General features: G+C 52.9%; 11 protein-coding genes across 11 annotated transcripts; 4 read left to right on the forward strand and 7 right to left on the reverse strand.

Moving 5' to 3' along the window:
* Positions 1 to 325: 325 nt before the first annotated feature.
* On the forward strand, positions 326 to 1,888 carry Z520_02903 (uncharacterized protein; the record flags this gene model as incomplete). Its single annotated transcript, XM_016773416.1, has 4 exons — positions 326 to 563; positions 611 to 1,111; positions 1,165 to 1,205; positions 1,262 to 1,888. 4 exons carry the CDS (start codon positions 326 to 328, stop codon positions 1,886 to 1,888), a joined length of 1,407 nt encoding a protein of 468 aa, XP_016635473.1.
* Positions 1,889 to 2,328: 440 nt separating this feature from the next.
* On the reverse strand, positions 2,329 to 4,722 carry Z520_02904 (uncharacterized protein; the record flags this gene model as incomplete). The annotated part of the gene is made up of 1 exon (XM_016773417.1): positions 2,329 to 4,722. One exon carries the CDS (start codon positions 4,720 to 4,722, stop codon positions 2,329 to 2,331), a length of 2,394 nt encoding a protein of 797 aa, XP_016635474.1.
* A 365-nt stretch (positions 4,723 to 5,087) lies between these two features.
* Z520_02905 (uncharacterized protein) lies at positions 5,088 to 5,753 on the reverse strand (the record flags this gene model as incomplete). Its single annotated transcript, XM_016773418.1, has 1 exon — positions 5,088 to 5,753. One exon carries the CDS (start codon positions 5,751 to 5,753, stop codon positions 5,088 to 5,090), a length of 666 nt encoding a protein of 221 aa, XP_016635475.1.
* Positions 5,754 to 6,421: 668 nt separating this feature from the next.
* Positions 6,422 to 8,125, reverse strand: Z520_02906 (uncharacterized protein; the record flags this gene model as incomplete). Its single annotated transcript, XM_016773419.1, has 5 exons — positions 6,422 to 6,567; positions 6,638 to 6,758; positions 6,817 to 7,469; positions 7,528 to 7,910; positions 7,977 to 8,125. 5 exons carry the CDS (start codon positions 8,123 to 8,125, stop codon positions 6,422 to 6,424), a joined length of 1,452 nt encoding a protein of 483 aa, XP_016635476.1.
* An 815-nt stretch (positions 8,126 to 8,940) lies between these two features.
* Positions 8,941 to 9,561, reverse strand: Z520_02907 (uncharacterized protein; the record flags this gene model as incomplete). Its single annotated transcript, XM_016773420.1, has 1 exon — positions 8,941 to 9,561. The coding sequence occupies one exon, from the start codon at positions 9,559 to 9,561 to the stop codon at positions 8,941 to 8,943; it is 621 nt and encodes a 206-aa protein (XP_016635477.1).
* Positions 9,562 to 10,313: 752 nt separating this feature from the next.
* Positions 10,314 to 11,711, forward strand: Z520_02908 (uncharacterized protein; the record flags this gene model as incomplete). Its single annotated transcript, XM_016773421.1, has 3 exons — positions 10,314 to 10,415; positions 10,465 to 10,660; positions 10,720 to 11,711. 3 exons carry the CDS (start codon positions 10,314 to 10,316, stop codon positions 11,709 to 11,711), a joined length of 1,290 nt encoding a protein of 429 aa, XP_016635478.1.
* Positions 11,712 to 12,481: 770 nt separating this feature from the next.
* Z520_02909 (uncharacterized protein) lies at positions 12,482 to 13,985 on the forward strand (the record flags this gene model as incomplete). Its single annotated transcript, XM_016773422.1, has 2 exons — positions 12,482 to 12,641; positions 12,733 to 13,985. The coding sequence occupies 2 exons, from the start codon at positions 12,482 to 12,484 to the stop codon at positions 13,983 to 13,985; spliced, it is 1,413 nt and encodes a 470-aa protein (XP_016635479.1).
* Positions 13,986 to 14,174: 189 nt separating this feature from the next.
* Z520_02910 (uncharacterized protein) lies at positions 14,175 to 15,044 on the reverse strand (the record flags this gene model as incomplete). Its single annotated transcript, XM_016773423.1, has 2 exons — positions 14,175 to 14,477; positions 14,772 to 15,044. 2 exons carry the CDS (start codon positions 15,042 to 15,044, stop codon positions 14,175 to 14,177), a joined length of 576 nt encoding a protein of 191 aa, XP_016635480.1.
* A 681-nt stretch (positions 15,045 to 15,725) lies between these two features.
* Positions 15,726 to 17,228, forward strand: Z520_02911 (uncharacterized protein; the record flags this gene model as incomplete). The annotated part of the gene is made up of 1 exon (XM_016773424.1): positions 15,726 to 17,228. The coding sequence occupies one exon, from the start codon at positions 15,726 to 15,728 to the stop codon at positions 17,226 to 17,228; it is 1,503 nt and encodes a 500-aa protein (XP_016635481.1).
* A 1,345-nt stretch (positions 17,229 to 18,573) lies between these two features.
* Positions 18,574 to 18,962, reverse strand: Z520_02912 (uncharacterized protein; the record flags this gene model as incomplete). Its single annotated transcript, XM_016773425.1, has 2 exons — positions 18,574 to 18,761; positions 18,839 to 18,962. The coding sequence occupies 2 exons, from the start codon at positions 18,960 to 18,962 to the stop codon at positions 18,574 to 18,576; spliced, it is 312 nt and encodes a 103-aa protein (XP_016635482.1).
* Positions 18,963 to 19,607: 645 nt separating this feature from the next.
* On the reverse strand, positions 19,608 to 21,543 carry Z520_02913 (uncharacterized protein; the record flags this gene model as incomplete). Its single annotated transcript, XM_016773426.1, has 2 exons — positions 19,608 to 21,425; positions 21,484 to 21,543. The coding sequence occupies 2 exons, from the start codon at positions 21,541 to 21,543 to the stop codon at positions 19,608 to 19,610; spliced, it is 1,878 nt and encodes a 625-aa protein (XP_016635483.1).
* Between the last annotated feature and the right edge of the window lie 335 nt (positions 21,544 to 21,878).

Consider the following 21,878-nt stretch of genomic DNA (forward strand, 5'->3'; position numbering starts at 1 on the left):
GTAGAAAGAATTGAGCAATCATCTGGGGGAGCATCAAAGCGATGCCACACCTTCTTCACCTCTCCTATCAAACACTGCTTTCCACCCTCAATTGATCCTTGGGAGCCTTCCATCTTCACTCTCGGACGACCCGCGTTCCCCTTACACCGAAGAGATATCTCTGTTCTCTACAACGAGTCTCCTACTCACTTCACCATTGTCTTGCCTCTCCCTTGCCGCAACCAAGCAATGCCCTCTTGATCTAACCTCCTCTGTCCTTTAACAGCACGCTGATCTTTTAGACCTCCACAGTCACTTGCTTCTTCCTCTGTATCTCCACGCCACAATGACGGGTTACTTCTACGACTGTCGAGTCCGTGATGATGTTGTCCAGGTCCGTCGTCGGACTGGACCCGAGCAACTCCAGATCTCCTTCAAGCGGACGGTGAGAGTTCCGGACAACTCGGGGACTTCTCAACTACCTCCAGATCTGGGTAACTTTCCTCTCTACAAGGTCCAGACCTACGCGAATTCCCTTCCTCCCGAGATGGTTGCGAAGGGCGGAGTGTTCTTGCCAATGTACCGTACGTACTTTCAAGTTTCGCCAGTCTTGAGCTGACGGGTTTCCCAGAACGCGAAGCGATGTGGATCAACTTCACTGCCAACTCCCCCTTCGCTATCAAGGTCTATGTTGGCTGCGTCAACGCCATCTCGGGCGAACCTGCTGCTGGAAGTGCCTCTGCTAAACAACGTCGTGCCTTGCTTGTGTCTCAAGGAGAGCCCATTCAAGACTATATGGTCGTCCCTGGTCAGAGCTGGTTAGATGGTATCGCGTCAAGCAACGGTATCGTCAAGCAATTCGTGGCCACACCACTAGGAGAGGGATATACTGTCGAAGCACAAATCACTGGTCATGAAGAAAATGGAGGGCTGCAAATTGAGATCACACCAGCCGTCGTGAGCCCCGCTGGCAGCACTCGAGTGCGAGTGGAAATCTGCACCGGCCAAAAGTTTGAATTCTGTGTCCCTGCGGATGCAAAAGTCATCTATCTTCAACAAATGATCCATGGAATCTCAGGTATACCGATTGAGGACCAGATATTCGTCTGTTGTGGTCAGAAAATGCCACTCTGTATGCATTCACTACCAACTTCGTTGACCCATTGCTGATAACATCATATGCAGTCGAGCGAATCGCTGATTGGGTCGCTGATTGGTGTGGAACGGTAGGCTCAGATATTTTCAACCTCTCACAACCAGCTTTCCGCTCATTGTCTCATAGGAACCATTACCAATTTATCTTCTCCAGGAACAGAGAGGGGGAGGCTGGACCGAGGCTCCGCCAGCCAAACCAGAAACCAAAGAAATGGGCATCGCCGCAGGGGGAAGCATCAAGCAAGTAATCGTGAGGGACATATGGCCGGCAGGAACCTGGCATAAGACCGCCACCATTGCCTTCAACGTCCAGATCTTGAACGCCAGTGCCTTCGAGGAAGTCACAGGCTTTCCAGCCCTAAAGACTCCAGTCACCATGGAAACCTACGCAGAACTCGGCCTCCCGTTTTTCAAGCTGTACGAGGAACCGAGCAATGTGCATGGGTCGTTCAACAAGGTCAAGTCGATTGGGGAGATGGACGGCGTCGAGGATCCCAACTTCGCCGTCCCAACCAAAAACATCAACGACGATCCGTCTGGTGCGAGATCAGCGCCCCAACCCGCCGTCCAGGTCAAGGATGGAAATGACGAGGACATCTCCAACCCGGCAGGTGCGCTGAGGGAGTTCCGCCACGTCTCCGAAATCGAACAAGAGTTGCGCGCCATGAATATCAACGCATCAGATTTGAATAAGGCTTGCTGGTCTCCTAAGGAGGGCGAGGAGTTGGCAGATGGTCACTTGTTCAGCTTTTAGTGGCACCGGTGTCCTTGCAGCCCGAACTCACGGAAAAGCCTGATTGATTCGACTGGGATAAGCTACGGAAAGGAGAATTCCGAAGCAATAAGAGAAGACAATGCTCGGATTCGACAAACGATTTCATTGGGTTGGCGTGGGCGCGTTCGAAATGATGAACAAGGCGTGGAGAGCTTACTGAGTATGTGGTGGGTCGCAAAAGGACTGTGCTGAGGACTTTGAAGCAGTTGCAGATCGATTGTCGCTGGTGACCGAGCTGAGGAATTCATGGCGATAAATGTATTCAAGTTCATCAGTGGTGCTAATCATGAAGCACGCACGATATAGCTTCAGGTAGCGGATCATAGCAGAGCCTAGCGGCTACAGCTCAGTCATTGAACCATGGTGCTCTGGTCTCACAGCGAAAGGTCATTTCTAGCTGTATGCACGCAGGCCTTACTTCAAAAGTCCCACTGGGCTTTTCCCTCTCCTGTGCTTGCTCCGGTCTTATCCTCACCACCGTCGTCGCCGCCAGCTTTTTTCACTTTTGGTCTTCCTTTCCTATCCACCCTCTCGTCTCTGGGGTCGAACCCACCATTGCCCCAGAGCGCCCACTCGGGCGTCTCCCTGCAGTAATCCTCGGGCTTAAACTCTTTTGGACCGTCCAGCAGGTCGAAAAACCTGTCGTAGTCGATGAGAGTGTGCCACTTCTGATTTATGAGGAAGCGTTTGCTCGCGATCAACACGCAGCAGCTGTGCGCGTGCTCGGCAGCAATGCCGTACTCGAGACCGCGTTTCGCGAGCGCCTTGTCCAGGGCTTCGACGAAGGCGACGACTTCCTCGTAGAAGGGGACGTTCTGCATCGTCAGGCCGGCACCGGCGGAGGAACTTGTGCCGCAATATGTGACACCCTTGATCTCGACGAAGCAGGGTAGGCCCTTGGCCACGAGATGGGCATACCCTTCTACTTCGTCGTCAATGTTGAATCCCTTGACCAGCGTCAGGCGGAACACAGTGCGTTGCACGAACCGCTTCTCCCGCAAGATGTCCAGGCACGAATTGAACCGTTCCCAGAAATCCCGATGGAGAGGTCTGTCGATCTTGCGCAGACTGTCTTTGTTGCTGGCGTCGATACTGACGTATAGCTGCGTGACCCGGCGAAGGTCACGCAGTTGCTGCGGATGCTGGGCGTTGCAGACGAGGAAACTCGATATCTTCTCTCCGTGCAGGAGTCCCACGAACTCGTTGATGCGCGGGTAGAAGATCGGTTCGCCCACTAAGCTCAAAGCACAGTGTCGAATGCGCATCGCCTCTTCGAACCTTTCGGCGCGCACGCCGGGGACGCCGCGCATCATTTTGATCTTCTTGTAATGGCCTTCCTTCGCACCCTCGAAAATAAGCTCCGGATCGTCCACTTGCCAGCGCCAAGTTGTTGATACCGGGTTGGTTCCGTGCCTCCAACAAAAGACACATTTGTTGCTGCATGACAGCGATGGAGTGGTTTCCATGCACAGATGGGACGCAATGCCATAGAAGGAATTCTTATAGCAGGACCCGCGGCCACGAAGGGCAGATTTGGTCCAACGGCAGATCTTCACCCCGGAATGGGTGCCCACGATGGTGTACCCCTGCTTGGTCAGAGCTGCGTGAGTGGGAGATTCCTTGGGGACCATAGCCTTCAACGCCGTCGGCGCTGAAGGCGCAGAGTTGTAGGTGGTAAAATCAACGGCTATTGGAGCCGCATAGGAATTAGCCTTCCCGCCCACATCCTCAAGATCTGTGGTATTTGCAAGCTTTCGTCTCTTATTGCGACCAGAGTCGGGGAATTCGACCTCTTCGTCCCCTTGCTCTGGCTCATCCTCGTCACCACTTTCCACAGGTTCCCCGCTTCCAGGAACTCCTTCACCGAGCGCACCCGTCTTGCTCACCTCCTTGAGAACGCTGCAGACGCCGCCTGTCCAGTCCTGCAGCGCTTTGTCGAGATTGCTCTTCACGTCACCAAGTCCCAAAGGGTACGCCCTCTTCCTGCCAGTCAACTTGGCCATCCACTTGTCGACCTCTACAGCTTGTGAGCAAAACCCCTTCTCTTCAGAGGGCCAGCCTTCTTTATCACCGATACCAAATATGGTGTAGCCTGCCAATGTAGACAAGGGTGCCGTATCGATGCGGAAGTCATTGTGTGTCTCGTCTAAATGTGCAAGGAAGGTGTTCAAGATGGTGTCGATATCGTAGGAAGGTATCAAAAGGAGGTAGAAATACAAGACATCTGCATTCGGCTCGGGCGTTTTTGGCCCTGATATGAAGTAGTCGTCGAGATCAACATATGAGAGATCGTATACTTGAGGCCTAAGGATCGCGTGCTGGGCGGCCGAGATTTGCTCGAGTTCCGCCGCTACCTGCTTTGAGAGGCGTTCAGTAGTTCCAGTCAAGGACGAGAAGAAGATCAGGGGCTTTATGTGAGACGGCTCTCGTCGTCTCTGCAGCGCTGCCTGTCCTCCTCTCGAACTTGCCGGCTTGCGGCCAGTTACAACACGGACTGCAGCGGCTGCAGTTCGAGGTTTTCGAGCCTGGCCAGATGTGAGCGAAGGGGTATTTCTTGCAGGAAATTCATTCCTTTCGCCCTTTTCAACCTGAACATGGGCGTCGTCATTCTGTGCGAGCCACTCTGCCTTCTCCAGGGTTGGAGAACCGCGCTGTGCGATCTTGTAGGCATGTCTGCGTTGCACGATGACCGCGAGAACGCAGAGCCCGAGCAGAGTCGACAAAACGACCCGGTTCTCATGCCAGGAGGTCAAGATGCGATCCAGCCAGTCAGCCAGAATGACCGGCGCCGCTCCAGCCTCAGCGAGATCCATGGTTATTAGATTGTCTTGTGCACACTTGGACGGCGAAATTCTCTCGACACTAAGTGGGATGCGCAGGCGGCGTTCAATGTTCCGGGTTCCGAGTTCCCCAAGTTTCTTGGCGCATATAGAGGCAACTTGAAAGAGGGCACTACCTCTGTAATCATGAAGCACAAACATCATGCCCAACACTAATATCAAGAAGAGAATTCCAGAGAAATATAAGAACGTTGTTACAGCTGATACTCGAACCGCTCTGCATCTATCATAATACCTCACAACCCTGGCTGTTCGCTACAGTGATGGAGAAGGACCACCCCCATTCCATTTGCCCTTTGACCATCAACGAGCGAATATTCATCCCGAGCACTGATATCTCAATCAAAGCCGCGTCCTTGAGCCCCTTCTGTACGTCGCATTTCTGCCTTTTTTCGCTCCCAGTAGGTCAAGTCCTTGAAGCACTCCCAACCCAGCAGCGCCGCGATCACGGTACTCACCACCATGGGCGGGATAAAGAGGTAAACATAGCAAAGCACCATGTGGGCAAGGTTGCTCATGAACAGGACCCATTTCAACATGCCCACAATCCTCGCCAAACCCAATTCTGCATTGCCATCCTCGATCTCCTTCGCGTCTGCTTTCGTCAAGCCCCAAGCTGCAGAGCCAGCGGTATCAGGGTAGACGCTCAAGATCCACGATAACGTCGCGCTCATGCACAGAAACACGGTCACACCTAAACCGAATCCCATGTAGAAATCGTGCAAGGTCCTCCTACTGCCCATGAAATTGAACCTCACAGTCTGCATGGCGGAGAAAACGTCGTTACCCTCCACGCCGAAGTCGTTTGGGAGGATGAGGCCGAAGACCGTGTGAGTAGCCGCGAAGAAGGTTAGTAGCAGGGTGGTGATTTTGTATGTATTCATCTCCGAGAGTCTCGAGTAGAGCGATGATGGAGATGGAGCTGGAGATGGGGACGCGGTGTTTGGCGCTGTCGGTGCTGTCGAAGGCTTGGAGCGCACAGTTCGGCGGGTTGAGACAGGCATGTCTTACATACCCTTGTGCAAATTTATGGCTGATATTAAGAGCTGAGAAGTTCATATACTAACCCGGCCAAGAGACCTGACTTCCTTCAATTAGTAGCGCGCTGAGAAGAAGAGTGTCTTGCATCAGTTGATCACACTTTCACGGGTTTGAGCTTCCTTTCAAGACTATGCCGGGAGGGGCGTAGTCGCATCGTATTCGTACTCTTTTTGTTTGGCAGCCTCGACCTTTGAAGCTAAGTCTCGACTTATCAAATGCAAGACAATTGAATAAGATCCCCTAAGCCACTTACCCTCCCGATTGACGTGGACAGTGGTGCAGAAGGTGCTTTGGGCATGGGAAATCCAACAAGACACGCTTAGGTAACCTCGCTGAGTCAGCGCCGTCTCCCACAGCGGCTCAGGGGCACAGCCTTGCGAGGCATTGCGACCTTCACCCTCTGTGCAATGATGGCAGGGGTGGCCATGGTGCTTCGGAAGAGCTGACTGTCTCTGATCCGATCCTCATTTCTACATGAAGTGGATTTATACATGTCTTATACCGATATGAGACTCCTTGCCCCCAACTCCATAAGAACTCCTTCGTGTCGAAGCAAAGAATCTTCTACCCACCAGGACGTGAGTCTTTCTGCTGTGAACTCCCACAAAAGCACGTGTACATAGATCTATATCTATGACGAGCCCGGATAGTTCGCACGGCGACTTCGACTGCGGATATATGGCCCCCATCTATACAACACCCAGGGGATGGGCACCATTGCGACGGAACAAGCTCCCAAGATGCTGGTGGCTTTACCCGTGCCCAGAGTCTCATACACTGCAACAGAAAAAGAAACATCAGCATCTCTTTGGTTCTATCTCTTCCGAAGCTTGTTGACAGAACTTACTCTGCACGGCGAAAAGAGGAAAAGCGGCTGCAAATCCGTACCGAGCAAATGCGTTCGCGGCCGTGGCTGAGGCACCGAAGGTAGGTCCGTAGATGTTGACCAGGTAACTGATGGCAGAGATCTAGAGACAATGTCAGCAACATCTGGCAAGTGGAGTGGATAGAGAGTATCTTGCTTACGAAGATACAAAGATTGCCCCACGCGAACGGTATCAATGCACAAACAGGACTCGCCCAGTGCACGTCCGGTCTGACCGTCCAGGCAAACCAAAACAGGCCGACTGGGATCCCGACGCTGCCAAGGATTGCCGGCCAGAGGATATCTTCCACCTGGTTTGGACGCGGTTCTTGGGTAAGCTTCCGCTTTCTTTGCAAAGCCAAGTCTATGCCGATGCTCGTGGCGGTTGCCAAGACGCAGCCGATGGTGATGCCCACAAAGGCGAGCCCTGACTGGCCTTGACCGAAGCCGTAGGTCCTAGACAAGGACCAAGGGACTGCAGGGAAGAAGTTGTACAGGATGCCGAAATTCAGTGCCACGTAGAGACTCAGAAATAGAACGATCGGCTCCGTCACCTGCATCTCGAGCGGCCTGCCGAGCGTGGTGAACATCCAGGTCTTGATGGCCTTGACAATATCCGAGGCGTGGAGAGACTCTGCCCCAGCATTCGCATCCAGATCCACCTTGGACTTGTCCCGCTTCTTCAATATGGCCTTTTTGTACGTCTCAGACATTCCCACCGCCCAGATGTACGTCAACAGTGCGAGGAAGACGGAGACCCATTCGAGCCACCTCCAGCCCTTGTGTTCCTCGACGAAGCCGCCTATCACTGGACCTGCATTTGCATTTTCATGTTAGTGGTTAGAATTGTCTGCAGCAACTGTTCAACATACCTAAGCTAGGCCCGAGGTTGGGCGCCATCACGAAGACCGCGGTGACCCGATTTCTGTACCGTGGCTGCCATATGTCTGCAATTGTTCCTCCACCGACGCTCAAAGCAGGACTTCCAAAGAAACCCGCAAAGAACCGGCAGACGAGTACCGATGCTAAGCCGTCTGATACCGCAGCCCCGACCAGAAACAGAGCGGCGATTGGTAGACTGAGACGGTAGATTATAAGCCTGCCGACTGTCTCGCTCAATGGTGCCGCAACGATAGGTCCAAAAGCCAACCCCAGACAGAACAGAGACACTCCTAGGAGGGAAACCGTCGAAGAGACGTGGTATTTTTGCATCACTTGTCTGTAGCCGGAAGAGTAGATGGAGGACATGAATGTACTGGACAAAAAGCCGTTAGATGAATCCCCCATCGTATCAGGCTAGGCTTGGGGGTTGCGGACGTACATGGTAAAGGCATATGTCGCGCAGATACTCGTGTGGTAGAGTTTCTTGTAAAGACTCCAGTTGTTTGGATTTGCAGGACTGTCTTTCCACTGATCCCGCTCTCCATCATCACCCCGGTCCGCTGCGATGGGCGGCTTGACGTTGTCCATGGCGAGAACTGCACCGATGCAAATTCCAGCCGTCTCTTTCCGCTTGGTGGTTGTGTTGCAGTTGATAGTATCAAGTAAGTAGGTATGCTTCTATTGTTCGGAAAACATGAAATCCCAGAATGCTGATGAATCAATGCTCAGCCCGGCTTAGTCCAGTCTGTTAAGTACCCAAGGTACCTAGTAGTAGAACCTTTCAGCAGCTGCCCCTTCGCACTCCCTGAGACCCTCTGCACTTTCAGGGGCCTTTGCCCGCTTGCGCGCGCCTTCACCCGCCTGAGTGCGCCTTCGCCCGCTTGCCCGCCCGAGCGCCGGTTCGGCAACACGTTACAACCTGATCGGGGTCCTGCCCGGCGAAGTCTCGGTAATACATTCATCGTCAATGATCAGCACCGCAGACTAGGGGAGTGACCGGTGTGTGTTCGCATTGGGCACCAGCCTGTTCCAAGGCAGGATTGGTAATCAAGTACCTTAGGTAGAGTTTGGGCAAAGATGCCGTTGGTGCCGTGTGCCGTCAGAAGCAACTGATTTATAAGCATGACTGCACCTCGCGGTTACCACCGCCTCCCTCTTCCTTGTTGAACGCAGCTTTGGCGGGTTTGAGAGCATCTCTCACGTTCTACCGAGTAGCGTTTTCGGGAAGAAAGAGTAAATGCGGTTTGAATGTAGAAGGACATTGTCGAGTGAATAACAGCAGAAACGAAGTAGTGACTTGTATTGTACCTGCTCCTTCGTCCCAAGCTGTCACTACCGCTGTGTTTCTCTCATCACCACGAGGAACTACTAGACATATCTGACTCGCAAAGTCCGCACATATTTCACAAGTTTGCTCCTTTTTGGTCGTTGATCTTTGCCAACCACTGTTTGAGGGTCGTGACTTCCTCGAACAGTGTCGGCCACACAACCTCCCCAGCATCCTTTAACTTGTTGCTGAAGCCCGCGGTGCAATCCGAGAGCATGGTGACTGTATATCCTAATTCAATGGCTTCCCTGGCCGTGGCCTCGAGGCAGGTATTGGCGACCATCCCTGCCATGACCAGATGATGTATTTCTCTCTGGCGGAGCTGGTAATCGAGATCCGTGTTGCGGAAAGAACTGGCATTCCAATGTCTGCTGACGACGACGTCTCCATTGCCAAAGTTTGGCTCCAACCCCTCGATGATCTCAGCTCCCCAACCAGCGAATGTCTTTTTGTCTCTGTTGCGAATGTGATTGGCACGCATATGTAGCCAGCCAGTGTAAGTGCCATCTTGGGTACTCTGATGAAGGCCGTAGTAGATGGGGATGTTCGCTGCACGAGCACCTTCTACAAGCTGGCGAATGTTAGCCAGGGTGTCGGTCGTGTCGAGACTCTCCTTCAGTAGCGGATAAAGTTTGCCATCAGGATGTAAGAACTCGTTGAGAGGATCAACCAACACGAGAGCTTGAGGTGGTGTCATCTTGGTCAAGGAAATCGCACAAGAGGGGTAAAGAAGAGCTTCGATCCAAATATCTTGAAGAAGGATGATTGCATGCAATAACTTGAGAGTCTGAATACCTGCGTTGCCAAGGTCACCCTCCACTCCGCGTAACTGATTGAAGGTAGATCCAAGTCTAGCTAAATTGATTAGTATGTCAGCGGATCTTAAGACTGCCGAGGTGGCCATTACAGACAAGGGGGTTGGAGTGTTCCCCGTAAGCGCCATCAGTGCTTGTCTATGATATCGGCGATCAATCACGCGATATCAACCATGCTATCTAGAGATGTGCCACGATCCCTGCTCATCTCTGTTAGCTGTATGTTTGTCTCGAGGAAGCAGGGCTTTGTGTGATTGCTACCCTCAAGGAGCCAGCTCAAGCGTCCGGCAATCAATGAGGCCAGTAATAGAACAGTTGAGGCCCTTCACTCAAGGCTGCGGTTCTAGCGAATCGACAGGAAATCACGACAAAGGCCGTGGATGTTGCCAAAATGCAACGGGTTCGGTTGGACAAGGCTGTTGATGTAAAGGGGAAAGCCTCGCGCCCAGCCTCGGCAGAAAGTGGAAGCTGACAAATGGCGGGTTTGTGGGAAACATGCGACTCGCCTGCACCTGGTACATCCTGGCAATCCAGAGACTGAACTTGGACAGTCTCGATCACGACTGCCCTCCAGACTATACTCCGTCTCTTCAGCTGTCCTTGCCGAAAACCTCGGTTGTATAGGCGCACAGTCATGCTCACTGGCAGCAGTGGTAGACGCCGGCACACTGCAAAGCGCAGGAAGATTGACGCGACAGACACGGCCACAGTCCAATCAGACAGCGAAAGCAGACTTGTTTGAGAACTGAACAATCGTGGAAAGGATTCCTGGCTAACTTCACCAGTTAGATGGTCTCGAACAGGCAGCCGGACTGCCAGAATCCCCTCCTCCAGCGAGACCGCCGCCCCGGGCAGTGCCCATCGTGCCTCCTCCAGATGCGCCCTTCCGGCCTGGCGCGCTCCAGCTGTGGGTTGTGCGCGACGCAGAAGGCAAGAAGCAGCTGGTATCGGAGATGGTGCCGGGATGCCGACATTGGAGGAGTAGGTGTCATTCTGGATTGAGAGTCAAAGCCCGGGATATGCTGACACATGTCTTCGAGTTGGGGATCCCAATGTTCCTTTCTGCTTCGAGTGCAAGAAAGAAGATAAGGACGTGATGGGATGTAAAACATGCAAGAAATCATATCATTTGGCTTGCTTGGGCGAGGAAGTGCCCACAGAGGATACCTCGACACGTGCATTCTACTGTCCAACTTGTATCGAGCGCGGCTGGGATAAGCATCCGCCGCCGGAAATTTTACCACTGACACCTCTCTCTTCTCGTGAGGGCAGCCCGGCGCCGCGACTTTCAACTGCAAAAGATGTAGCCGCCGCAGAGTCTCACCAGCAATTGGGGCAGATGGCGGTGTCAGGGCACCAAAGGCATGTAAACACCGATCATGACCAGCCGGGCCAGGACTCGCAAAGGGTCTGCGAAGTTTCAGCTCCCGAAGCATCTCTCCCAGTTCCCAAACGACTACAATCACAACAGCCGCCAGGAAACGATTACAATCCCTCACTCAGGCATTCCTCAGGCCCGATGATCACTGCCCTACAACAACGGGAAGCTGTATCGAAGAATATAAGAGAAGACCAATCCTCCTCCCCCCAACTCCGTATGGTCACTGAAAGTACTATTAATCAAGCAAATGCCACGTCCAGGTCGACCAAGGCAAAGTCCAGGTATCAAACCATGCCTGACGAGGTGGACCAGGCACTCACGGTTATATATCGTGAACTGGAGTCTGTCGCTGCTCTGAAGCAAGATATTGCGGTGCTCCAGGACCGGCTCAGAGCCACTGAACAAGCGCGGCAGATTTTGGAAGGTCGTCTGGCTCTTGAACGCTCAGGCGGAATGGCCGTTGCCAGCAAGGAAGCCGAGATAAAGTCTCTGAAGCAGCAGCTCGCTGAACTGAGAAGGAGCAACGAAATGCTAGTGGAAGAGAACAGTGTCCTGAAGCAGCGCTTGCAGGACCAACAGACGTCCCATCAAGCTGGCCTGGAGGAGATGGAAGCCCTAAAAGCGAGTCTTCGCCGGTTGCTTGGGAATTGAGAGCCTGCGGCTTCGACCCAGGGCAACGGATCTCCAGCGGTTTTCACACCGTCTGAGATCGACAACCAATGAACTAAGATGTAGTTCCCAAAGCTAAATGAAAGTGCCTTTTTTTGAGACCGAAGGCACTCCATTTCTACAGGGTTAAGATCCAACGCCTTATAGGATGCGACAGACCAAACCTCGCTACCCCGTAAAGGGATTCTCTTCATATACATTACCAGTGGACCGGAGAAACATGGCAAACCAGTGGCAGACAAATCCTCCGTTGCGCACCGACCTGCCCGAGGAGTCCCCTCGGCTTTTTGGAAAGGCAGAAGCAATCACCTATCCATACTACATGCTACAGGTGCAGACCCAACGAACGCTGGCCGAACCCCATTGTTCCTTTTGACAGAAATGAGGGCCTTGGCTGATTGGTAATCGTGCGCGGCCCGTCACGACCGTCTCTCGTGCGGCTAGGGGCTATGGTTCTGCGTGGGCAAAGGGCGTGCGTATGCACTAGGTCACCCGCCCGCTGCGTAAGGATCATAAGCCAGTTTAGGAATACGATTTGTAATACAAACTATACGATCGGTACTGATCGGTACCCTCTGGGTCATGATACTCTACCTTACAAGTTGAGAGGGCTCTTCTGTTGCTACTACCTCGTACTAATACTGTGCTATCCATGTGGGAGAGAGAACTCTGTAGAGAATCTTTGGATCTTCAACTCCATTCAAAAGAAATCTGACCACGTGGATAGAGAGATAAAGAGAGAAGCGCTCGGCATGCGTGAGAACCGTGAGCAGCTCGACATGAACATGGCAGGCTTAGCAGGCCTCAACGGCGAGGGTGGCCACGACGATGGGCTTTCTCGAACAGAATTCGGCAGATCCATGAGAGACAAACACTTCCTCTTCGCAAAGGACTATACAAACCTAAATCAAGGTAATGTTGTGTCTATTCGTCTTTGGGGGGCTCTTAGAGAGCCTCCACCATCGTCGAAACTCTAACAAAGGTGTCGAAACTTCGAATGTAGGCTCCTTTGGTGGCTATCCTCGCCCGGTCCAGAAAGCGCTACGACGCTATCAAGAAGCCGCCGAGGCGGAACCGGACAAGTTCATCCGCTACACCTACCCTCACTTGCTGCGAAAGAGCCGAGCTCTGCTCGCAGACATGCTTCGCTGTCCCGTCGACGAGCTGGTTCTGTGCGCAAACGTCACGACGGCCACAAACACGGTCCTCCAAAACCTGCCGTGGGAGGAAGGTGATAAGATCGTCTATACCTCTGGTGTCTATGGCGCGCTGGAGAAGACGATTGACTACATCGTCGAGTCGACGCCGGCGGAGAGCGTGCGGATCGAGTTGGATCTTCCCCAAAGCGACGACAAGATCGTGGACCTCTTCCGCAGGACGTTGACGGAGGAAAAGCGCAAGTGTGAGCAAGCTGGTGGCAAAGGTGGTCGGGTGAGGTTGGCTGTCTTCGACACGATCGTCAGCATGCCTGGTTTGCGGGTGCCGTTTGAGAGGCTCGTGCAGGTGTGTCGACAAGAAGGCGTGCTGAGCCTGGTCGATGCGGCGCATGGCGTGGGCCATATCCCTCTCAACCTCTCCGAGCTGGACCCGGATTTCCTCGTCACAAACTGCCACAAGTGGCTTTTCGTGCCCAGGTCAGTCGCGGCTTTCTTCATCCCCAAAAGGAACCAGCACTTGATCCGCACGACGCTGCCGACCTCTCATGGGTTTGTGCCACAAAGGAGCAATGAGATATATGATCCGATGCCCACCTCGGAGGAAAGAAACCCAATGGTGAAGCAGTTCGAGTACTTTGGAACCATTGACGGCGCCCCTTACTGCTGCGTTGAGGAAGCCATTCGTTTTCGCAACGAAGTTTGTGGCGGCGACGAAGCTATTCGGACGTATTGCACCTCCCTGGCGAAGAAGGCGGAAGAGATACTCGTCGAAACCCTGGGGACAGAGACTTTCGACATCCCGGAGACACATAGAGTTTTCTTTGCGCATGTTCGACTGCCAATCTCCGTTGGGGTGGGAGGTGGATTCAACGTGCCCCACAGAGACGTGCCAGCCATCACCCAATTCATGAACAAGGAGTTTGTGGAAAGATACCGGACTTTCTTGTATGTGCTGTTCTATCGAGGGGCCTGGTGGGTGCGCCTGTCCGCCACAGTATATGTTGATTTGGAAGATTGCAAATATGCGGCTCGCATATTGAAAGACTTGAGTGAAAGGGTTTGTAGACGGGAGTATCTGGCGACTAGCCCAGCAACCTGAGAGACGTGGTATTGTGTTTGTGCGCTCCAACGGTTTGTATCTCAGCCGAAAAAAATGGTCAGATGCGAGTTGCGGCCGCCTTCCGCACAGCAGCAACCAGTTGTGCCACCACACAAGCACGTTCCTCTTGATTGTAGACACGTGGATGTAGACTTCCTGACTTTGCTGATTCAGTCACCCTTGTCCTCGTCAAGCCTGCAGGGCGGCTCGCAAGTCTCGAACCCATCCCAACGCGCCTTCACTGAAGATCTCCCCGCTTGCACCCATGACATTCCCGCAGTCGAGAAGCAGAGTCCGCACAATCGCTTTGCTTGGATCCCGTTGCTGCACATGGTAGATGTGACTCGTGCACTTTTTGCAATAGTAACATGAGACGGTTTTCCCACTCGCCCCCTGGTATTCATAAACCCCGAGACGTTCGCGGCCGCCTTGGGATACCACCAAATCCTCGATGGGGATGATGTAGTTACAAGTGTACGGTGCTCCGGAGATCTTTTTGCAAGTGTCGCAATGGCAAATGATGTGGGTGGGTGGATTTCCGGGGGCCGATCTCATGGTGAAGTCGATCAACCCGCACTGGCATGCACCTCGGTATGACTTGTAGTTATCACTCTCTGACTGGGGCTGGGGTGAAGGGCCAAACAATGATCCATTCACAAAGTCTTCAATGAAGCAAGATTGTCAATATATAGACACTTTAGTCCGACAGGTAAGTTCGCTCAGACCTACCAACAACCACAGAGTCTTCGATCAAGGGGGCGGCATTCACGCTAAAAGCGCGATCACTGGATCCTCCAGGAGGTAAAAGTCTCTATCCTCGACACTAGCAAATTCCAGGACGATACAGTGCGTCATGCCCTTTCCGAAATTTTCCCAACTGCTATTCTTGCCCATGGACATCGACAGCATATATGGGTTTCCTGTGACAGCGGGCTTGAGACATGTTGACTTCAGTTTGGCCAACTCGGCGAAGTGGTGTTCCAGTTCGGTCCAGGGTATCGAAGGGTGATAACGAAACAGGACAATGTGTGTAACCCGGTGTTGGTCGGACACCGCCATGATGCAGCAATGAAACGGGAAAATCTGGAGATGCTGGCACTCCTACGCCCACGGGGCAGTTGTATGTTTATATGCACTGACATACCTGGAGCGTGGTCCACATGAGCGAATTGGAGTATCATTCGCCGTTAATTTCCATTTAGAGACACGGGCTCTGGGGAGAAGCTTTGGACGACGAGACTTCGGAATAACCTGCTCCTACAAGTTGATCAAGAAAATACTGGTAGAGCCCATACTCGGAGGTTAGCATTCTTTAGGCTCCAGATATTCCCATAGCACCATTCGTTGTACAGCCCACATTAGCAGTTGGTTGCCCCGAAACAGAGAAAGGAAGCGCTGTTGGAGCAGAGATGTTTCCATCGCAACGAGTATATTTACCTTCAAGGTAGACAAGCAATTGGAGTCGACTCATGGGCGGACAAAGAATCAATTGTGCACACAATTGAAAGCGAAACCTGTGAAGGGGTCGATAGAGTGAAGGGTGAGAGAGCGGCTCGTCTCGCCAAGGCCATGGCCGCATGACTCACGAGCCCGCTCCGTAAATGACTCGTGTTTTTCGTGACGTGCCTCATCGCCGTCCTTCAGCCCATAGATCCTCATAGCGACTCGGGGTTCAAAGTCCTCAACCTGTGAGAAAACCTCCAAGTACCCGTACGGGCTGCCCCGTACAGCTTCCGCACCATGGCGGACGCGGATGAAGATGTCATCCCTCTGGCCTCAACGTCTGGTGCCGACGACGACCTCGAAGACGAAACCCAAGATTTCCGCTTCCTCAGCCAGTTGACATCCTCGTCGAGGACCGGCCAAGCCATAATCCCCAAGCGCGGCACAAAGGACTTCGAACCGAACCCCACGCGATCGCAGGCCTCGGCCCTCGAGGACTCCCGCCGGGCGATGCACACTGTCCTCAGCAGCGTGCGTGCACAGTCCGGCAAGAATCACGTCGTGGGACAGTACCTCCCCAACGAAGACGACTGGAGATGGGATGGCGGCGGCAGCAGCGACGGGTCAGAAGGAAGACACGGCCGGTGCGTCGTGGTGTACAAGTTCAAAAGCCCGCACTTGAAGGTGATGGGCCAAGCAGACAGGAATAACTGGGTTTGGCTGTTGCCTGAAGAGGCTCTGTTTCTGCTAGAAAGAGGAAGTCTCGATATCCGATGGCCAGATGTCAGTGATGAGCACGATGATGAACCACCAAGTGGGAGTCAAGATAGAACCTGCAACATCACCGCTTCGGAGAAAGATCCTGCTGCTCAGGAGCGACAAGCTTTTGAACCAGAGAATGAGGCCGACACTGCAATGACTCAAAGCGCGGAACCTTCACTAAGCGAACTCCCAATGAGTCTACAAGGTGCCTACGCCACCTTTATCGGCAAAGACGGCTTGACGTTGGAGCGGTATACGGTTTACGCGGGACTCAAGAGAGCGGGATATATTGTCCAGCGGGCGCCGACCTGGAACGACACAGATCTCTCTCAAGCAAACGGGCACGCCTACGATGGTCGATCCCCGCCCTTTTCACCGTCCAGTCCGTCAACACCCGCATCCGGCAGATCTCATACCCCAGGGACAGTCGCATCTCTAGTCCACAGATTAGTATCATGGCTCTTCCGACCTCGCCAGAGCAAGTCCTGTCCTTCACTTGGGCCCCTGGTCGCTCCGGGCCTTTACAGGAACTACGCAGATTTATTCCGCGCCTTGGCACTGGTTCCGTACCATGAGCCTTCTTCCAGTGACACAACTGCGGTCTCGCCTCGACTCCGTCCCCAAGCCCCTTACCGCATCCACTTCCACGTGTGGAAACCCAACATCTCCTCCACTTACAAGAAGACGGCCCCGCCTCCAGAAGACTACCGAATCTGCGTGGTCGACGCGCGCTCGACGCCATCGATTCCGTCCTTGTCGGAAATCGGTCCCTTGCTCGACAGTCAGCCCGAGGATTCTTTGTCCAAAGCGCAGGCGGGCAGGTTGGAGACGAGGCTTAAACACGGACGCCGGAATGTGCTGTTGGCGGTGGTGGATGTGGGTGTCGTGAGCTATCTGAGGCTCAGTGACGCGTGCTTCGGGGCCGACAAATTGTACGAGGAGAAGACCAGGGCGGGCACAAAAGGTGGTGGTCGAGCCAGGAGGACCCAGGGTCAGGGCCAGAACCGGGGGCGAGGCCAAGGGCAAGGACGGAGGTAAGCGCTGCACGACTAGATGGGCTATACTGCTTGCTATGGAATGGAGGAATGATCTTCGACGGCACATGGCATGGCATGTCAGGGACGGGCTGGATTCTTTAGATATTTAGACATGATACCCACTATCAGCTGATAGCTAGATGGCGTTTCAATAGCGAACCAGATGAAATGAGACAGAGAGAGAATCCAGCAGATGCGCCGTGCGTTCTAGACGGAACTGCTCCTTCGCCCCTCGCTGATTGATCAACGATATAAACTATAATCATACTAGGTGCAACATGCAGCATGAGTGTCTCCCCGTGAGAGAACGTCCGCGTTTTCACCACTGAGAAAAAAAGGGCGAGCGGACTGCCTGATGATCTAGGGATAAATTTCTGATCTTCCATCTGCTATAGACGTCGGCCTGTGGGAGAGTAGGCAGGTTTCGATAGTGTTCGCGACGTATATGCTTGAGATGGGTATATGGTCTTTGGGGGAAGGAAGGAAGGAAGGAAGGAAGGAAGAGGTTCGGGGACAAAGGGGAGAAAGAAGGAGGGGATGAAGGCGCGCGGAATTGCATAGAGGGATCTTGAGAGAGAGAGAGGATAGCGAGGCGATGAAATGGCTGGATGTCGGTATTTGAAAGATTGAAAGAATGATTGTGTCTCTGAGGAGTGGTTGGGACGGTACCTAGGTATCTGTGGCGGGAGCTTCGGGGGGATGGAAATGGGAGTCACTTGTACCCTTTTGCTCGATTTCCCAAGAGTCTCGCAAGCCCCAGATAAGATGGCAATTGAACGTTGCTTGACTTCCACTAGTGTGTTGCATGAGGACAACAACAAGCAACCACTCGATATGTCTTTGGTACTCGATTGGAGATGCAATTCGGTTTCCATCCGTGAGTCCTTGCTTCAGACCTTTAAACCCTTGGTACGGGAATTGCAATATCGTCGTGTATGGTCTGCCTCCAGGTCCAGGGCCAGGTTAGAATAAAGGGGACCAGAAGATACTCTCGGTTCCGGCTCATCAGGCCCAAAATCAGAACTATTGCAGGCTGAATTGAGCTTCTGCCACTCTTTGGGTAACATGTTCCGGCAGCACCATCAAGATCAGGCCTTGAGCCACCAGAGCAGCGAAACTTCTGTTTCCATCGCTGAGGTGGTATAATTCCAGTGTGGGAGTGAGTGCTGGAGTGGGCAAGGCGCGCCGAGGCCAAGTTTTCCGTGGTATCTTTCGACGTCCACTCTCATGAACAAAGCGTGTTGTCTAGGCTTCTCGGGGTGCGCCCAGAAAGCACCGTCTTGAAATTTTGTCAACTCCATGTAGATCCATTGCGGCTCGTCGTGGTATGGTTCAGATGGTCTGCATCAAGACATCAAGAAATCGGCTGCCATCAGGAGCTCCAGGCATAACTCCGGAGGGATATCCATGTCCGGCACGCCCTCACTGTTTCGATATTTCTCGTTGTAGTAAAAGTATTCGACGACTTTCTCGAGGACGGTTCCGCTGATGTTCTCCAGGTGGCAGATCCCTGTTTGGGCCTCGGCGAAGTTATCTACATGAAGACTATCGCATTAGCTTCAACTTTTGGGAAGGTGGACGAGGAGCAACACGTTCGACACGTAAACATACTTTGCGGGTCAAGCATACGCCTGAGTGCGGGAGACACGCAGGCAGCGGAACGGCGGAGGTGGAACTCAAACCCATCTGACGAAACCAGCGTCACAAAGGGTGAGGGAGTGCCGTTGGCCGCCATGTTTTCGAACGAGGACTTTGAGACGGACAGTGGCAGTGTAGGGAGTACTCTTGGAGGAACACTCAGAGGAATGGAATGTTCAAAATCACGACGCGAAAAGAAATGAAGGACGGATTGACTTGAGGCGGTGAGGGATGGCAGAACAGCTGAAAGCATTAAAGCAGCGAGCCCTCAGCCTGCTTTTAGAGTTCACGCGGCTCGAGGCTGCGAGGCTACGAGGCTACTATGGGCTTCGCCCTACATCTGTCTGTCATGTCTTCATTCGTTTCTCTTCCCCTCGTTCATATCTTCTGCTGAGATAACCCTTGGCAAGGTGGCCACCCCTGCTCCTGGTCTGTTCGGACGGCAAGTCAGCTCTTCCCAAGAGTGAGCTCGATTTCCAACAAGCTTGGGTTCAAACCCTATTGAGCTCACCTGCTTCCTCACTGTATGGGCAGCACATGTGCCCTCGAGTTTAGCAGGATTGAGTGCTGTGAAAAGCTCATCTGCTGCGTACTGCGAGAAGAACGTATCAGATCTGAGTCCAGATACGTGTCGTCCCAGTGTCGCCATAAAACCCCCCAAGCATTGTTTTCAGTGACCGCAAATATGGTCTGTGAGTCTTTCCGATCGGTGGGAATAGTATCGCCCACGGCCTGGACCCATCTAATCATCATCTGCAATCACGAGCGCCCCGTCCTCCTCGTCAATTACAATCGCTGCCATAATCTGGTTCTTCGCAACTTCCGCCGACGACAGGCCTTGCAATTTCTTTGCTGGCTGAGCACTCTCGTCTCCTTCATCGTCCAGTGGCCGCTTCCGCTTGCCGCCTGAGACGCCGTTCGAAACGATCAAGCCATTCATATCATCGTCTTCGTCGTGGATACCGTCCGAGACGGACTCCTTCGGTTTCCGGGGGATCTCCAACGCTTCGCCTTCCTTCTCAACAAGGAGAACCGCTTTGGTTTCGTCCTCTGGTTTCTTCGCTTCGATGGCTATTTGGAGGTCGACTCGGGGATTTTCATCCTCATCCTTGACGAGAACAAAACTTGCGTCGACGATATTGAGATCTGATAGCTTTTTCTCCAGATTGTCCTCCAGGTCTGGATCATATACCACGCCGGCTTCAGTCATGACTGTCACTTCTTCCCCATAGCCTAGTCTGGTCCGCAAAATGTCTTGTACCAAATCCCCTAGCGTGGCTCTTTCAATATTGACATGCACTCTTGCCATAGCAACGCTGCAAACAGGACACTCAGGGTTGGGTGAATCCAAGTGGTCAGTCCGCAGTGAACCAATCCCCAGCCAGAGCCATCTAGTCCGAGCATAGTCGCCTTTCAAGACTTTGAACGCTTGCAATACGCAAAGGCCGGCCACCATGGCATTTGTAGTGGCGATTGCCGGTATGATATTGCCTGCCATCTGCTTGATGTCGAACTTTGACTTGGGTTCGATGCCGAAAATGATTGCTCGTAGGTTACCCGTTGCGGCAACAAAGTCCATTGTATCATCGTCATCTTTGTCGAAAGAGATCGAGGGCTGCAGGGCCCCCGATCTCGAGGCGGCCGCTTGTTCTTGTGATAATCGTTTCACCAGACGATCCAGGCTGTCTTTGAACACAACAAAGTTCTCAACGGCAGACCATGTCACTTGGCCATTTGTAGCGACTCCCGGCCCGACCTCACTTGCTAGTTGCTCAAGCGTATCGTAAGAAAGAGGCTCGGGCGGTTTCTTGTCTTTCCACATATCCTCCATCTTCGCCAGTCTTTCGATATCCTCTTTGAACACCTTGTCAAACACCTGCTTTGCGAAGTCGTTTGAACCCATTAAAGCTCTTATTCTCTTCAGGGCCTGCGCCTCCTCTTTCAGCTTCTGGATTTCTTCAGCATTCTCGGAGTCTTCTGATGAATCCATCTCAGCTGCCTCGTCTTCACTGACGCCAAAGAGTTCCGGTAGAAGATAACTTTTGGCCCATACAATACAGTGGATCGGTTGACTCGGAGTGGAACGGATTGTGCAGACAGGGTAGGAAATCGGAGTAGTTTTGGGAGTGCAATCGTAGCAAGCAGTCTTGCCCTTCTTGATAACCTGGACTTGACCTCTGAAGCCTGTGGTGCCGGATTCGACCAAGGGGACATCGACAGCAAGGCACATCTTGTTGACATGCCGTCTCGCGTCCATGTTGTCAAGCGCATTGAACACGATATTGAAGCCCGAGAACCACTCCAGATTGAACTGTTTGTCTTTTATGTTGGCATGGTACGCGAATAATTGGACGTTCGGGTTGAACTTCTGAGCCACATCCTTTGCGACCAGGGCTTTCGGCTTCTTGATATGTTCTTGCCGGAAGAGAAACTGACGGTTCAGGTTGCTCAGGTCGATTGTGTCCAGGTCTATTATGTGGATTTCGCCGAAGCCGGTGAGGACGAGGTTCTTGAGCAGCTCGCAACCTATGCCGCCTGCGCCGACAAGGAGGACGCGGGACTGTTTGGTCGACAGGTCAGGCCCAGTTTGCTTCGGTCAATTTTGGAAAGCAACTCACCTCCTTCACCAGTCGCTGTGTTGCGCCCAGAGACTTACGGGTATACCTGTCGCGAGGCATTATTTCGAAGTTGAAGAGCGGCTGGGAGTTGAGGTGCGGTAAGAGAAAGAGTGACCTGCTTGAGGGATGAAGATAACCCTCAAAATGGGGGGAGACTATGACACAAGAATGAACACAAGGCTGAAAGTGAAGAAAGAGATCGAAGTGAATTGGAATTAAACGCTCATTTGACGCCCGCAGGAGGGATGCGACCCGGTAATAGAGTGATTGTCAATGCTAAGGGAAAATAGATGGATGTAAGAAATGGGATGAGCCGCTCAAGGACGGGCAAGATTTGAAGCCGCCGCGCTGCAGGGCCGCAGACACAAGCAACGATGACCTCTACTGTTGCGATG

Source organism: Fonsecaea multimorphosa, assembly GCF_000836435.1.
Source record: "Fonsecaea multimorphosa CBS 102226 unplaced genomic scaffold supercont1.4, whole genome shotgun sequence".
Classification (NCBI taxonomy): domain Eukaryota; kingdom Fungi; phylum Ascomycota; class Eurotiomycetes; order Chaetothyriales; family Herpotrichiellaceae; genus Fonsecaea; species Fonsecaea multimorphosa.